The sequence below is a fragment of the Phalaenopsis equestris genome, unplaced genomic scaffold (assembly GCF_001263595.1).
Source record: "Phalaenopsis equestris unplaced genomic scaffold, ASM126359v1 Scaffold000359, whole genome shotgun sequence".
NCBI lineage: Eukaryota > Viridiplantae > Streptophyta > Magnoliopsida > Asparagales > Orchidaceae > Phalaenopsis > Phalaenopsis equestris.
Genome location: NW_018164801.1, coordinates 1,049,071 through 1,066,711, shown reverse-complemented (window position 1 = coordinate 1,066,711; position 17,641 = coordinate 1,049,071). Strand labels below are relative to the sequence as shown.

General features: G+C 34.7%; 1 protein-coding gene across 4 annotated transcripts in view; it reads right to left on the bottom strand.

The window, feature by feature from the left end:
* Positions 1-4,350: 4,350 nt before the first annotated feature.
* Positions 4,351-17,641, bottom strand: part of LOC110026255 (zinc finger CCCH domain-containing protein 33-like) — a 17,158-nt gene continuing 3,867 nt past the window's right edge. For 3 of the 4 annotated variants that reach the window (XM_020727128.1, XM_020727129.1, XM_020727131.1), the window contains exons 4-7: positions 16,957-17,073; positions 16,506-16,784; positions 5,320-5,556; positions 4,351-4,899 (exon numbers count right to left, since the gene is read on the bottom strand). In XM_020727128.1, coding sequence (XP_020582787.1) covers positions 4,609-4,899; positions 5,320-5,556; positions 16,506-16,784; positions 16,957-17,073 — 924 coding nt within the window. In that variant the 3' untranslated portion in view covers positions 4,351-4,608. The remainder of the gene's footprint in view (positions 4,900-5,319; positions 5,557-16,505; positions 16,785-16,956; positions 17,074-17,641) is intronic. The other variant, XM_020727130.1, reaches the window with a different exon arrangement.

Here is a 17,641-nt window from a genome sequence, read left to right as displayed (position 1 = left end):
GTGTTTGGGCCTAATTCAACTTTGCATTTAAGCTCTTGGAAATTTATTTAATTTTTTCCGTTTATTTATTTATTTGAAAAAAGAACTGAAAGGGTCAAAATATAAAAAAAATTTAATTTATTTTGGTAATTGTGCAATATATATGAATTTTAATTTTTTTCAAATTGTATTTTAGAAAAATATTGGCAAGGGAAGGTGTAAAGTTTGCTCCGAGTCAATTTGGCAGTTAAGCCCCTGACTTTTCATTAATTGGAAGATTACTCTGCGGTTGCTCGTGGAGGCGGGACCCGCTGCATCTGGCGCGTACAATATCACATGGAGGTGACGAGAGCGCGACACGTGGTTCGAAGGACACATGGGGCCCAAGGAGATATACAGGCTGTTATTCCGCAACTGTCACCCGATAACTGATCTATTCCTTTTATTTCATCTCTGCTCATTATTTATCTAATATTTAATAATATCATAATTTATTTATAAATTATTCAAGGAAGATTTACATGCATACCACTCAATTCCTGTGTATTTACATTGTCTAACTCCTTCGCTTCAATTTTTACATTCATACCCGCCATTTCTATGCATTAAAAATGTGTATTTCAGACCTTTATATAGTGATAAGAAAGATCTGAGTGGTATAATTATAAAAAGTAAAGTTTAGGTAATGGATATGTACACACATAATGATTGGGTGTGGCATGGTATGTAATTTAACTCAAAATATTATATCCAAAAAACATGAAAATTGCAAATTTTAGGGTTATAATTACATAATTCAAAAAGTGTATATTTTAGATACATTATTTCATGTTAATTAACTCAATTCAAGATATTTCGCCCGTCCTTTGTTCAATAGTTGAAATAGTTCTAAGAACATTAACTCTTTTCAAATAGTTTATATTTTAGATACATTATTTCATATTAATTCACTCAATTGAAGATATTCGCCCGCCCTGTCTTCAATAGTTGAAATAGTTCTAAGAACATTAACTCTATGATTCATGTCCAGGCTATCACTATTGACCATAAGGCATAAATTAACAATATCAAAAATTGCCTTTTCAAGCTTATGATCTATAATAGACATTATAGTGATATCATATTCCTATGAGAAATATTCGAGTTAGACCTAGGCATTGGGCGGGTGGTTAGCGCGCTCGTCATAAGCCTGCTTAGAGTGGACGGGCTTGGCTATGAAATTCTAAATAGAACAAACTCAAACTTGGTCCGAGCCTGCTTAGACTGGTTAAAAGTCAGAATAAGCCCAATCCGCGTCCCAATAACTTAATATACATAAATTTCTGCTTAATGGGTGGATCTAACTTTGAAATTTTAAATAAAAATCAGACTCAAGCTCCACCCGAACCCACATTTACTAGTCTAAGCCAGAATAAGCTCAACATTTGTCATGCCTTGCCCCACCAATGCCTAGTTCTAATTTAAATGTCTATCTCATATTCTCTTCTTTAATGAATTACTAACCTTAGAAAAAGTTTGTTTTGCATCATGAAATCCTTCTAAATACAAAAGCAAGAAAGAAGCCATGTCATGCCTAGCTCATTTGCTAGACTACATTTATTTAAAAATTGATTGAAGCTTTCATTAATCTTGCACTCAACCTAAAAGTTCAGTGAGGCCAACCAAAAAAACAAAAAAAGATCACCAACTCCTATCAATTTAAGGAAGATTTACATATATACCATTCATTTTCTATGTATTTACATATCTAAGACATAAATTTCAGTTATTATTTGTATTGTATCAAAAGTTTATTCTATTTTTTTAAAAAATAAAATAATGATATTTTTTTCATGTGACATGAAAGATTTCCATGTTAGAAATATTAAAAAAATATATTTAAATATTATATATGTAAATATGCAGACAATGGGAGGTGTAATGTAAATGCCCCTTATAATAATGACAATAGGATCTCGGTGGGAGCTTTGGGGCAAAGAAAGCTACTTTTATTCGCCACTTTATCCCATCACACAATTTGCATGCAAGGGTAAAAAAGCAAATATATAGATATATATGTAAAAAAGCACAAAATAAAGTTGACATTTTTATGACTTCCCTCCAAAACAATGTGATAATGAGGAATCGAGCTGTAAAGAAGAACGGCCCTTTTAAAGTTTTTTTTATTATTTCTTAATTAAACTTTTTTATTTTTATTTCTAGCACCACTTACTTATTTGATGTAAAATAAATATATATTTTCCAATGTATAATCTAAATATTTTTGTATGCATTAATAATAAAAGAGGGAAATAAAATTTATAATCTCATATGAATGTTTATTGCATCTACCAAAACTTGTTTTTGAATCTTCCATCTTTAAATACATATCAACCAATTTTTATATATTTACATGTCTACATTTTACATTTATACCAATCAAATATTTAATATCACATAAAAAATGCAACTATTTTAACCTTTTAAAAGTAGAATACATATTTTCATGCATAGATAAAGTGATATTTATGCAAAAATTAAAGTTTATGTAATAGATATATAAGTGCATCAGAATTAAGCCGTATGCATGTAAATCTTCCTTATTTTACTATCATACAAAATTTCCCGATAAATTCTAAAGTGTAAAATAGAAAAAGGACTACTCATGCGATCATGATGAAAACTAAAATCATGGAGACATTTTGTCTCAATTCATTTTTATAAGGAATGAGTGGAGGGTAGGATGATTTTGAATCTCACATAAGAATGAAATAAATAAATCTAAATTATTGGGGCATAATTATTCATTTATTTGGTATCAGTGAGCATCGAGCATGTGATTATTCGTTAATGCAGGAGGAAATGTTAAATCATCAGATCACCGTCTCATCAGCCTAAAACTTAACTTTCAAGTCAATAAAGTTCAATACAAATAATAGCCCTTTTGTCCTGCACAAATCTCAAAGCCCAAACATCTCAAATGTCTTGTGTGGTCCAACCAAATCACATGGCCTTCTCCTTAGGTTGTTAAACCGTTTAAGAAAAAGTACCCTATACATATATCTTTTATGTCATGGCACATCAAAGGTCCACAAAGCCCATCATGAGACCTTATATATCATAAGAAGTTCCATAACTTAAAAACACCAAACAAAAGCATTCATATTCATGCAAAACTCCAAATTTTATGATATGCACAAATTCCAAAATTCATGAAATTTTATTAGGCATTCACCTATATCCCACACCATTCTTATGTATTTACGTATTTACATGTATAACACTTAAATCCTTAATAGTAAATAAAATATGATTATTACTATTTTTTTAAGTGAAATGTGTCCTTTAATTCTTAAAATCAAAAAAAATAGAAACCGTTGAGTTAAAAAAAATTATAGACTACATTAACTTAAATTTTCCCAAATTTAAAAAAAAAAAGAGTGACGATTAAGAAAAAAAACAATACCATCTAATTTTACCATAACAACTTTTTTCAGGTTATTTATTAAAATTTAAAATTTTAATTTTATCAAAAAAATTATAGACCGTTGAGTTGTCTAATCTCACGTTTGACATTAACTTAAATTTTCCCAAATTTAAAAAAAAAATGTAGAAATTCAATTTTACATCTTTATTTCTAAAAGTCTTCAAACGATTGTGTAATATATTAGGCTTACCAGTCCCACTTGAATCCACATTTCCCTTGGAATGAGGGCCCCTTCACTCTCTTTTAGTGAGTGGAACCCGACACTTTTAAGATACTTCACTTAGTCTCCAATCAATATACTACACATTCGAGCACTTTTCACTCACATTATCTCTTCATGACAAACTCTAAACTAACACCTTCAAAGGCATCCCATGCTACCAAATAATGTGACCAACATCATTTGATTCCTTCCACGAACGCATCAATGCTCCACAAAAAAAAAACACAAATTGCAAACACTACAAGTCTACAAAACACGAAGACTGTCAATCAAAGCGACAAGTACCTAGCCCAACCTAAATCATGAAAGCAAACCATATCAATGACGAATTTAAATCATGCAAATCTTTAACGGGCAACCCCAAGCTCAAACAAGACATGAAAATCAAGCATATTCTGAGCCCAAAATCAAGCCAAAGAAGCAGTGCATCTCATCGGTAGGCACCATTTAAATAGAAACTTCAAAGAGAATAATACATAAAATTGCGAGATTAAGATTTAGACTGTAGAATCTTTACTAACTAACCCTCAGCTTTATGCACAAGAAAAAAAAACAATAAGATTCAATTGCGCTTGAGAGCAAACAAGAAGCACATGTAAGGTTCATTGCTTTATTTCCATCCAATAGGCCGAAAAAAAAAAAAGAAGAAGAATTGAAGAAGAATTCCATTAACATTATTAACATTATTTGCACAGAAACAGTAATTTAACATTTCAGGTTCAAGTTTTTTGGGGGAATAAACAATTGACATCAATCTGCAAAACAAATTAACTTAGCGCCGCAATAATTTCTTACCTCCATTATACTCGGGAAATACGTCTCAGCCTCCCATTTCCCAGCTACTGTAAGAATGATTCCAGAGAACAAAACTGCAATTACATTTCTGAAAATTCCAAAACCTGGAAAAGATCCCGAGCTGATTGATGACGATTAAATGAAGTTAGTTAAGGTTATTCTGCGTAGACTCCGAAGAAGGCGAAATATGCAACATTGAAGAAGCATGTGTAGAAGAGTTCTTGTCCTCCTTGTTGCTATTTGCAGAAAGAACTCCATTATTCATTTCAGATTTCATGGTTTTAGTTGTATTTCTTTGGTTGGGAAGATGTGTCACAGAATCAGTATAATATGTTGCTGGCATGTTATAGTATCCAACAAAAGGGTGATCAAATTTGCACACTGGGCCATAACGGCAGGTTCCATGAAAAATGTAGTAAGAACAAACAGGCTCGCCCTGGATCCGAAAGCAGGAAAATGGTGTCAAAAACAAGAGAAAATTATTAGAAAATAAAGTGAAATGAGTAGGCACGAATACATGGCTGTCTACTCATTCTTTACGCATGTAGCTGAATGTAAAACGTCTGCATCTTATGAAGATTTGCATGCATACCACTCAATTTTTATATATTACCATATCTCGCACCTAAACTTCAGGTTTTACATAGATAACACCTTACGTAAGCATGAAAAGATCCATCAATTTTTAAAAGTTAAACTGGTGGTATTTTTGGTGTTATATGAAAGAATTAGGTGGCATAGATGCAAAAAAGTTCAGTTTATGTGATAGATATGTAAATGCATAGCAATTGGGTGGTCTGCAGGTAATTCATAATGAGTAAGGAAAGCTATCAACGTTAAAAAATAAAATTATTACAGGTCGAAGAGGAAGGCCGAGGGGACTGAGGGTGCTTGTGCATATAGAGCTTCTTTCTTTTGGGTGATGATATTTGCAAATTGAACCAAATTTACAGCTCCCAGTTTTCATGTAATATTGGCATTCTGGTTGGTCTGGTCTCTCGGGGAAATTTTCTGTGCTGCTGAGACTTGACTGTGCGCTATTATTAGAGTTTGGCATCAGGGATGGATGATGGCTTGCAATGCCCTGGTTCAACTATAGAAATTAGATCATGCATTTGGCAGACGACTTTCATTGGGGTGGTTGATATATAAAAGTAATAATGAAATTTCACACATATTCACAGCTTGAGATTTTTAAATAGAACAAAAGGTAAATGTGTAAATAATCTGTTGAGAAATCAATAGTGAAAATGAAGCAAATTATCATCTCATTTCCACCCCAACAGATAAAATGCAATGTTCTCCGTGTCAGCAAGCAAGTTCATGTTTTAGGATTTATCAAGAAAATCTCAAAAATAACTCCTGCATATATCGAAAAGCCTACATAAAAGAATTGGAGAATGTACATAGATGCCGCCCAAATCCTATGTATTTGCATATCTAACACTTTACCTTTTACATTCAGACCACCCAAATTTTTCATATCACAAAAAGTATCACTATTTTAACTTTAAAAAGTGAAATGCACCTTCTCATGCATATACAAGGTGGGCATATATGTAAAAATGAAATTTAAGTGTTTAATATGTGAATACATAAGAATTGAGTGGTATGTATGTAAATCTTCCAAAAAAGATATGCCATTCAAGAGATAAAGTGCTTGGCTTGCATACTCAATGTGAATAACAGTTTAGCTATACTGATATTTACTATCTTGTGATATTAAACTGAAAGAAAAGGTAATAACTAAAAAAGTAAGTTGTTGAGAAATATCTCCAGTCGCGCCAGACAAAGTCCATCTGTCTAAGATGAAATACTAAGTCCATAGATATTCATAGAACGAACCATGCTAGAAAACTAAGTTTATTAAGAACGAATAAAGTCAATTTATCAGCCATTCATAAAACACCAGTTGATTTCATGATGGTAATCTGGCTTACCAAACCACATCAAAATTTTCAAAAATAGGCATTTTCTCCTAAGGAACGTGGATATCTCCAAAACCAACAAAGCTAATATTTGTGTAAAAGAAATTCATGAAAATAACTTAATTTTAAAATAAAATTAGTACATGAAATGGCAGCAGTGCACCCACCAAAGACTATCCTCATCATAAGAACATTAATACGGTGTTAAAAAGGCATGGCGATGATTTCAACAACTTTCAAACATAATGGGAAATTTATTCAATAATATAGACTCTGGTTTTGAAGAATTAAAACTTCTCTAGGATTCAATGAAAAAAAGAAAAAATTTACTCCCCTTCAGAATTTTAAGGGATTACAAATCTCTTGCAGAAAGAAACTTGTTTGTTCCTGTAAACATTTTCTGTATTTCAAATCAACAGTGTTTCCTACTGGAGAATACAAAAGATGCCTGAAACTATAATTAATTGTCCACAGAGGCTTTCCCATCACATTAAGCCAAATAAATCAATTTGACTACTTTGTTCAATCGAGCCGAAATTAGCTAACTTAGGCTAAACAGACTTATGGGTTGCACAGTTATGGAACAACCTAAATAGTGGATTAAATTAGTTTAAGCTAGGTACATAAGAGATTTCATGAACAGAGAACTACCTAAGAGGCCAAAATATATAAAAAAAAAAACCAGAAATACACATCATCTATATTGCCACCATAGCAAGAATGAACCATTAGACCAACCATCTCCTTTTGTTTTTGTACATCATTGCTGACCCATTACTCCGTAAAAACATCTTCCTTATCATCTCCTTATTCCAAAAACGAGGTGTTATTATTCATAATAAATTTGTAGGTTTCTTAATATAAGTAGAATGATATAACGGATATGAATTACGAAAGAGAACCTAGAATTCACACATAAAACTATAACTAAATATGCAAACAATTGCTTTCTTTAGGAGCAAACAAATAATCACGAGAATAAAAACCAAACCATAAATAAATAATAAAATAAATTCAAAGAAATCAACCAGAAATTTGAACTAATCAAATTCAGTGAGTCATAACAATTTATTCACCGCAAGTAGAATCTCAAATATACAAAATTTTAATTAACTCAAGAACATTAGCAAGCAAATAACAAGATACCTAAAAGAAATAGGGACAAGGAAAGGATTGGCTAATAAAATTCAAGCTTTAGTCAGTTCAAGGAGACGAAAATGTGTAAAATTGGGCTTTCATTCTAGCACTAAAATCATTGGAATCACACATCCAACTTGCATGAATAAGATTGAATACTAGAAAAATAAATAATAGTAAATAAATTTCCAAATTTATATGCCCCAAAATATCTATTGATAGGCCTTCATCACTAGTTTAATTGATAGGTTTGGCACAAACTTAACATAATTACAACCAAGTCAATTCAATTGTCAAGAAATGGGAGTATCCAAATTTCAAATCCACCGCAAATTTTCCTTGAAATCTATGGTATAAGTGTGGTAATAGCCAACGCCTTTTTGCAACTTCAAAATAATAGCCAGAATGCCCTCAAAGGCTCAAAATTGAACAATAACAAGCATCATAAACAGTAACAACAATTGTTAGCATGAATCAATGCATATATAATGTAAGCCATAAACGAAGGCATAGATAACAAACTGTAATGTATTGTAGCTATAGTGACTGGAGGTAAAACACTACCAAAAAATGACTACCATCCTACATCAATCTGATTGACTTGGACATATTTTACTTCTATAAATTGAGCTAGTGATATCATAAAAAAAAAAAACAAAAAAATCAAATATTTTGCAATTGCAAAACAATCTACGAGTCATCACAAACAAGTTTATCATAGTAACAAATTAAGCATCTCCGAAATCTGTGATCAATATCGAACAGAACCACATTATCTAAAACAACTTTAGGATCAATTTGTATTTAGAGATCTGGTAAAAGGTTGGATGCAAATTCATAAGGAGAAGAAAAGACAAAAGAATCTACAAAATTGATAATAAAATCATAAAAGAAAGTTAAATCATACACATGAAAAATTAGAATAATGTAAGGATCACAATAGCAAAAGGCCTATAATAACTACAATTACCATCCAATTTTCAATATCATCATGCAAATAATGCAAATCAACCAAATTTTGTAAACAATATGAGGCAAGTAATGAAGCACTAAAATATTAAAGTACCCCGAGGAATACTAAAATTGACCTATAACTGAATTTTTAAATGATATAATATAAAATATTATAAGCAAACGAACCACACAAATATGATTGCATAAATGAGTGAAGAACACATTAAAAAAATTAAACCAAATGTCTTAAAGATATGTTTTCCATGAATTATGTGCCTTGGATATTAACCAGCTAAGAGTTTTAAACTATAGGTTTGTGTTAATATATTAAGAAAACCAAGAACAAAAAATAATCAATTTTATTAACGTCAATCAATGTAAGAATAATTCCAACAGATTCAAAAACGAAGGAAGAGCAAGTATCCAATAGTAAAAGCTGAACATGATTGAAATATTCTCATAACACCTAAAGTTTGCCAGTATGGAGTCATTAAAGATGAGAGGTCTCAATAAGATGCTTTACAAGTATGATAAAAAGAGTTAAGGTGCCTTTGTTCTCGAAGAACATAAAAAATCACAAGCTCGGGTTTAAGTATTATGTTAATGCAAACCCAATTCTGTATTTCAGAAAAGAAAATGCATTGACAAAAAAAGGATGAAATTTTTTTGTTTCTTTGTCAAAAGTGCTTTTGGCTCATCCAAAATGATGATTGTGATAAACATTTTGGGTCCCTTCTTCTCATAGCGTTAAGATCTTTTGGAGACGTTTTTTTGAGCCTTTTCTCATGTGACAGAGCAAAGACTGCAGCAATGTGTGCCAACCTACTGAAACAAAAGCCTGACCACCCTATTGAAGTAATTGAAGTACTGGGTAAGTCATTTTGATTATTTATTGAGATTTATTTTCTTTGTCACCAACATCAAAATTGACGTTGTACAGAAGGCTGAGGGTCTTTCTGCCAGCATTATGCTGATACAACTATGCTTGTTGAGGTGGAGCTCGGTTTACAAAAAAAAAAAAAAAAATTGCTTGCAGCCTCTTACAACTGTTCCTGCCTTCCATTCTTGGAAGAGGCGCAATTCTTTATTTTGGTGGGTCCCGCCAACCAATTAATGCTGCAACAGTTACTCTCCAAAAAGAAAAAAGAAAAACAGTGGCTTTCCTTATTTCTGGCTCTCCCCCATTTTTCTACTAAGTTGGTTTATGGGTGAAGAAAGCATCGCACGGTTACTACTCCTTGTGTTCTTCTTGGGCGTTGGCTCGCGGCAAGAGGAGAAGTATTAAAGGCAGCACTTCCTAGTCCTTTGGTTGTTGCTCTCTCGGGTAAAGAGAAGGAGAGGTGAGAGAGAAGGAGACGAAAGAGAGTTTATTGTAATCCTCGAGGAAAAAAAAAAGTTTAATGAATATATCGACTTTGTAATTCCTTGAAGTTGAGATAAGTATTTCTTGTAAATTGAAACATTGTGGTATAAACTCCTCAAGTAATAAAATCCTCTGCAACTCCGTGGACGTAGGCAATTTGCCGAACTACGTAAATCTGTGTTCTTTTGGTGTGAATTTTTCTCGTGCTATTTTCACTTCGTCGTCGATCGTTTTAAATTTTCATATATACCACAACTGGTATCAAAGTCAATGACTGCAGATGAAGTGAAGATTTCACGGATCAAGAAGCTTGATGACACAGATTTTAGTTATTGGAGGATGTAGATAGAGAACTACCTCTATGAAAAGAAACTCCATCTTTCGTTATTGGGGAAGAGACCTAAAAGAATTGATGAAGTTGAATGAAATCTGTTAGATTGACGGGTTCTAGGGGTTATTTGATTGACCTTATCGAGGTCCGTTGCACATAACGTCATCAATGATAGGACGACTGCAGATCTTATGGCAGTCTTGTCAGGTATGTATGACAAGTCATCGACGAATAACAAGGTATTTCTGATGAATAAGTTATTCAATTTGAAAATGGAGGAAGGTACGTCTGTTGTACAACACCTAAATGATTTCAATACTATCACAAATCAATTATCGTTTGTGGAAATTGAATTTGATGATGAGATATGTGCACTGATCTTGTTAACTCATTGTCAAATAGTTGGGAAGCTATGAGGATAGCTGTCACTAATTCTGCAGGTAAATCGAAACTGAAATTTGAAGTTATTCGTGATTTGATTTTAACTTAGGTGTGCAGGAAAGATTCTGGCGAGATCTCAAGTTCGAGTTCAACATTAAATGTTGATTCCAAAGGGAAATCACTTGACAAGAACTTAAACAGGGGAAGATCAAAATCAAAGAATAGAAGCAGGTGCAAGTCAAGGCCCGGTAAACAAGTAACTTGCTGGATACTGGATTCAGGAGCTTCGTTTCATACAACTTTCCATCGGAAATTGATGTGGAATTATGTTGCAGGTGACTTTGGAAAATTATATCTAATAGATGGAGAAGTTCTGAATGTGGTAGAAATGAGAGATATTGATATTACACTTCCAAACAAGAACAAGTGAACTCTGCAAAAGATCAGATGCATTCCTGAACTGAAGAAGAACCTCATTTTTGTTGGACAGATTGATGAACGTGGACATTCAATAGTTTTCTCAGATAGCACATGGAAGGTTACTAAAAGAATATTGGTACTGGCTAGGGATAAGAAAACAGATACGTTATATTGACTACTGGTTTAATTAACAGTGTTGATACTACTGTTGCAGAGAGCACAACAGAGTTGTGGCATTGCAGACTTGGCCACATTAGTCAGAGAGGTATGAAGGAACTTCAGTCCAGAGGTAAGCTATTAGAACTAAAGTCAGTTGATCTCGACATCTGTGAGAGTTGCATTATGGAGAAACAAATGAAGGTCAGTTTCTTCAAGAGGTGACAGGACATCAAAGGCAGGAAAGCTGGATCTTGTACACACAGATGTGTGAGAACCTTCTCCAGTGGCATCTCTTGAAGGCTCTCGTTACTACTTACTAAGTCACGTTTATTGATGATCATAGCAGAAAGGTATGAATTTATTTCTTGAAGTATAAATCTGATGTATTCAGTTTGTTCAAGACTTGGAAGACCATGGTTGAGACAGAAACATTCTTAAAGCTGAAATGTCTGAGGTCTGATAATGGTGATGAGTACATTGATGGTTGGTTCAAGGAATACCGTGCAGCTCAGGGAATCAAAATAGAGAAGAATACTCCGGGGACACCACAACAAAATGGTGTTGCAGAGCGCATGAACAGGACCATTGATGAGCGGGATAGATGAATGAGATTGCACGTCAGACTACCACCTACTTTCTGGGCAGGAGCAGTCAGTACTGCAGTTTATTTGATCAACAAGGGTCATTTGTTCCATTAAACTGTGAATTACCTGAAGAAATCTAGAGTGTGAAAGAGGTAAAATTCTCACTTTAAAACTTTTGGTTGTCATTCTTATATTCTCATTAATTCTGATGCGCGTAATAAACTTAAGGCTAAGTCAAGGAACTGTTATTTCATTGACTATGGAGATGAGACATTTGCATATCATTTATGGGATGATCAGGGTCGGAAGATTATAAGAATCAAAAACGTGATTTTCAATGAGAATGTTACGTGAACAAGTCCAGTACAGTTTCTGAAACAGTGCTGAAGGATCTGAGTTAGTAAAATTTGATGATTTACCAGAGGTCACAGTGCAGGACAGAGATGCAGGTGATGAAGAGAGTGGATCCGGGGCATCCACTCCTATTGTTCCACAGTCAGTTTCAGAGCAGTCTATCCCTACAGTTGTAGTTCGCAAGTCAGAAAGGGCTAGACGTTCTTCATAACGTTATTCTCCAGCTTTGAACTACATTCTGCTGACAGATGGTGGAGAACCTCAGAGTTATGAAGAAACCTTACAAGGTGAAAATTCGAGCAAGTGGGAGCTTGTCATGAAGGAGAAAATGGATTCTCTGCTAGAAAATCAGACTTGGAAGTTAGTAGATATTTCATCTGGGAAGAAGACATTACACAACAAGTGAGTGTACCGGGTGAAGACTGAGCATGATAACAGTAAGAGTTACAAGGCTAGACTTGTTGTAAAAGGTTTTCAGCAGAAGCACGGTATTGATTATTCCGAGATTTTCTCCCCTGTGGTAAAGCTTACAACCATCAGAATGGTCCTGTCTATGATAGCTACTGAAGATCTCTTCCTTTAGCAGTTAGATGTGATAGCTACTGAAGATCTCTTCTTTTAGCAGTTAGATGTGAAGACAGCTTTTCTCCATGGGGATCTTGAAGAAAACATATACATGCACCAACCTGAAGAGTTCGTGGTACAGGGAAAGGAAGAATCAGTTTGCAGATTGAAGAGCTTGTATGGCCTGAAGCAAGCTCCTAGACAGTGGTACAAGAAATTTGATAATTTCATGCACAATGCATGGTACAGCAGATGTCAGACAGATCATTGTTGCTATGTCAGTTATTTTGACAGTTCTTATATCATCCTACTGTTGTATGTAGATGATATGTTTATTACAGGTGCTAGTATTAAGGAGATCAATAATCTGAAGGAGCAGATGTCATAGCACTTTGCAATGAAGGATTTGAGAGCTGCAAAACAAATCCTTAATATGAGAATTGTCAGAGATAGAGTCAGAGGCATGTTGAGACTCTCTCAGGCTGAGTATGTAAAAAATGTACTTAGCAAGTTTAACATGAATAAGGCCAAACCAGTTGACACACCATTGGGAAGTCACTTTAAACTCAGCAAGAATCAGTCACCCAAGTCAGAGGAGGAACTAGATCACATGAGTAAAGTTCCTTATCCTTCAGCTATTGGTTCACTTATGTATGTTATGGTTTGCACCATACCTGATAATGCCCATGCAGTGGGAGTTGTTAGCATATATATAAATAATCCTGGAAAGGAACATTGGGAAGCAGTGAAGTGGATCTTGAGGTACCTAAGAGGCTCTGCAGAAATTTGTTTGTGTTTCCAGGAAAGAGTTCAAAGGTACGGGGCTATGTTGATGCTGATCTAGTTGGAGACAATGATACCAGAAGTACTACAGATTATATTTATACTATTGGTGACACTGCAGTATCATGGGGCTCTAATCTGTAGAAGACAGTTTCATTGTCTCCTACAGAAGCTGAGTACATAGCAATGTCAGAGGCTGCAAAATAGATGATATGACTACATTATATAGCTACATGGCTTCTTGAAAGAATTGGGCAAAAAGGATCAGAAGGGCATACTCCACAGTAATAGTCAGAGTGTCATATTCCTTGTCAGAAATCCAGCATTTCAGTCCAGATCCAGGACTAAGCACATAAGGACTGAGCACATTCAAATCAGGTATCACTTCATTCGGTCATTGTTGGATGACAGACATTGTTGCTTAAAAAAATTTGTGGAAGCTAGAACCCTGCTGATATGTTGACAAAAGATGTTACTATGGAGAAACTGAAGTTGTGTGTAGCTTCAGTTTGTCTTCTAGCTTGAAGACAAAAGTCTTGAGTTGCAGAGGTGGAGGATAGCACAATTGAGGAAAAAGGCTACGCCGCCAGCGGAGGATATCAGTGTGAGGAAGAAGACATTGTAATCTGTGTACCGGTCTCCAAGTTGGAGATTTATTGAGGTGGAGCCCGGTTTACAAAAAAAAAAATTTGCTTGCAGCCTCTTTCAACTGTTCCCGCCTCCCATTCTTGGAAGAGGCACAATTCTTTATTTTGGTGGGTCCCGCCAACCAATTAATGCTGCAGCTTGCAGCAATTACTCTCCAAAAATAAAAAAGCAAAAAAGTGGTTTTCCTTATATTTTTCTGGCTCTCCCTCGTTTTTCTTCTACGTTGGTTTACGGGTGAAGAAAGCATCACACGGTTACTACTTGTGTTCTTCTTGGGCGTTGACTCGCGACAAGAGAAGAAGTATCAAAGGCAGCACTTCCTAGTCCTTCGGTTGTTACTCTCTCGAGTAGAGAGGAGAGGTGAGAGAGAGGGAGAAAGAAAGAGAGTTAGTAGAGAGGAGAGGTGAGAGAGGGAGAAAGAAAGAGAGTTTCTTGTAATCCTCGAGGAAGAAACAACGGTGAAGGAATATATCGACTTTGTAATTCCTTGAAGTTGAGATAAGTATTTCTTGTAAATTGAAACATTGCGGTGTAAACTTCTTAAGTAATAAAATCCTCTGCAACTCCGTAGACGAAGGTAATTTGCTGAACCACGTAAATCTGTGTGTTCTTTTTGTGTGAATTTTTCTTGTGTTATTTTCACTTCGTCGTAGATCATTTTAAATTTTCATATATACCACAACAATGCTAAGAGACAATGTAATAACCAGTTGTCTATGTGTGGAGCCTAATTGAGATTGGAGAATCCAGCACCCAAGGAGGCACCCCTGTCCCTAGCAGAGGGGTAACCATAGCGCCCAAGGGAACGCTCCAGACTAGTGCTAGATACTTCTCAGAACAGAGCGATTGGAAGTCATACACCCTGATTGGGCATAGATGAGTCGCGGCATGTTCATTTCCAGGTTCAGAAACAGACATTGGAAACACACGCTCACGATGTGTGATCCAGTGATCATAAGAATGACTGACAGAGCATTTGGAAAGAAAGTGTCATGGTGCGGCGCCCCAACGCCAAGGGGATTTCTCTTCTGATAGGGATTTAACTTCTCGACTTCTATACAATGAAGGTGATTTCGACATTGCGTGTAACAAGAGCGGAACCGAGCAAGCAGTACAACGAGATTTATGTTGGATTTCTACGGCTTCTCTTGTGCAATCAAGAGAGGAGTGTTTGAGAGTTTCAGGATTGTAGAGAGGAACAGTGAGAGTGGAGTAATCTATGCATTTCTCCTTATTTCATTGTGAATTTTTTGGTGCGATGTGGCTCTGCAAATTTTTTCTATTCTCAGTTTTTTCACATTAAATCTTGTGTTTTTTTGGATTTTTTGTGTTGTACGTTTGTGTTCAAATTTTTTGTTTTGAATCTCTCAAAAAGTGTAAGGTAGACCACCGTTGCTTTAAAATTTATGGTAATTGTTATATCTTCTTTTATATATAGATGACATGCTTATTGCACGTGGAGATATGAAGAAAAGCAAGGAATTGAATGAGCAATTATCAAGAAAATTTGAGACGAAGGATTTAGGTTCGTTCAACCAAGAAAATCCTCGGGATGAAAATCAGTATGGATAAGAGTGCAAGTACAATGAAGTTATCTTAGACAAAGTACGTTGAGAAGGTCCTACACAGGTTCAACATGAGACAAAATTAGTGTGCACTTATGTAGTCACTTCAAACTATCAGAGGAATTATCTCCTAAGTCTGAAGCAGAGCAAAGAAAGATGGGAAGAACCCCCTAAGGTTCAACTGTTGAAAGTTTGATATATGTGATATGTACAATATCAGATATTTCATATGCAGTAAGAGTGGTCAGCAAGTATATAGGTAATCCAGACAAACATCATTAGGAGATGATGAAATGGATTCTTATATACTTGAGGGGAACAATCAATAAAACACTTTATTTTGGAAGAGCAAAGATTGATCTGTAGGGATATGATTGATATATCTGTCAGGAGATATAGATGGTAAAAGAAGTACAACATAATATATCTTCACTTTGGGGACACAAAACTGAGTTGGGTTTCCATACTGTAAAAAAATGGCATGGATATGATCGTGTCAATTTTATGAATTAACATGCATGCAAAAATGCCACAAGTACTCTTCAAAGTATATTAGTGTAAAACAACTATTCTTTTGTTAAGGTCTCCTCATAGAAATATACTTAAATATCAATCAAATTGTTTGTTTATGGTTTTCCAACAAACTTCCTGTAAATTACAGTAAGATAGCAAGCATAAGCATAAACACGCTCAGTAGATAGCATGAAACCACATGGCTTGTTAAACTCGAAAAATAAAACTAGTTATTGAGATTGGCATGAAATATCAATTATAAAAACTCTTTACTTATGCAACTCTAACAAATTTATTGAGTGATAGAAAACTTAAAAGGAGCTTTCCTAGAGTTTAACTTCTCAATATTTCTACTAACCATGTAAGCAGGCCAACCCTGCTGCACAGGCATTGTCCCAGGGAAAGATGGAAGGAAAACAGACATATATGCGGCAAGGTTTTGTGAGTGGTGACTTGAAACTCCAGCTAGAGGCAGGTTGGATGTTAATGCTGCAGAAGCCATTGTAGATCCATAAGTTGGAAAGCCAGTTAGAGGAAGAACGGGCCCAAAAGTAGCAGGCTGTGGATGATTGAACTTGCATACAATTCCATATTTACAAGTTCCTGTTCTCATGAAGTATGGACATGATTTCTGATCCTGGAAGAATTTGACAAGAATTAGCAAAAAAATGCTCCATCATGCACTTAGTATATAACAATTTATCAACAAGTATAAAAGCCTTCTGATGAGGCCTTACATAGGAAGTGCTTGAAAGAGTTTAGCAGTGCAAAAACTTGGGGAAAATAAAAAACTAATGGAAAGCAGTTACCTGACGAATTGGAAGACCCAAAGCATTTAATGGCACATGTTGTGCATCACGTCTATCTCGTGGATGATGATATTTGCATGTTGCACCAAATTTACACATCCCGTTTTTTAAAAAATACTGCAACAGTGCTAAAAGTATATCAAATGTTATGCATTTCTTCCTTCATATATTTTGTTAAATCAAATAATCATATTTGTCACAACAAGACCAAAATGAAAGAGTCTGATTCACAAAATGCAAAGACTGCTCTTTCTAGTTAAGCATAGGTCACAGAATCAGGAAAAAAATAGGCCTAACTGCAGATTATATAGGAGAATCATGTCAACAATGATGAACAAGGATTTTAAATCATGCTGATGGCAAGCATTTTAATTTATAATTAAGCTGAGCATATTCGACCAAAACCTACAACATAGATACCATGCACAAAAATACAATCACTACAATCGTTAGTAAACAAATTAGATAACAAAAGCTCCCAAGCGAATTGTCCTTATTGTAACCCAAAACCTGCAAATTCACCAATTTGGATGATTTCTGTAGCTCTAACTAAATTTGACTTTTCTCCAACCCTACATAGTAAGTATGAAGGTGGTAATGATACCTTTTTGGTAATTAAGAGGATAGGACAATAGAGCGAGTAAAAGAAGATCAGAGAAAGAATTTTAAAGAAGAATGGAGTCTG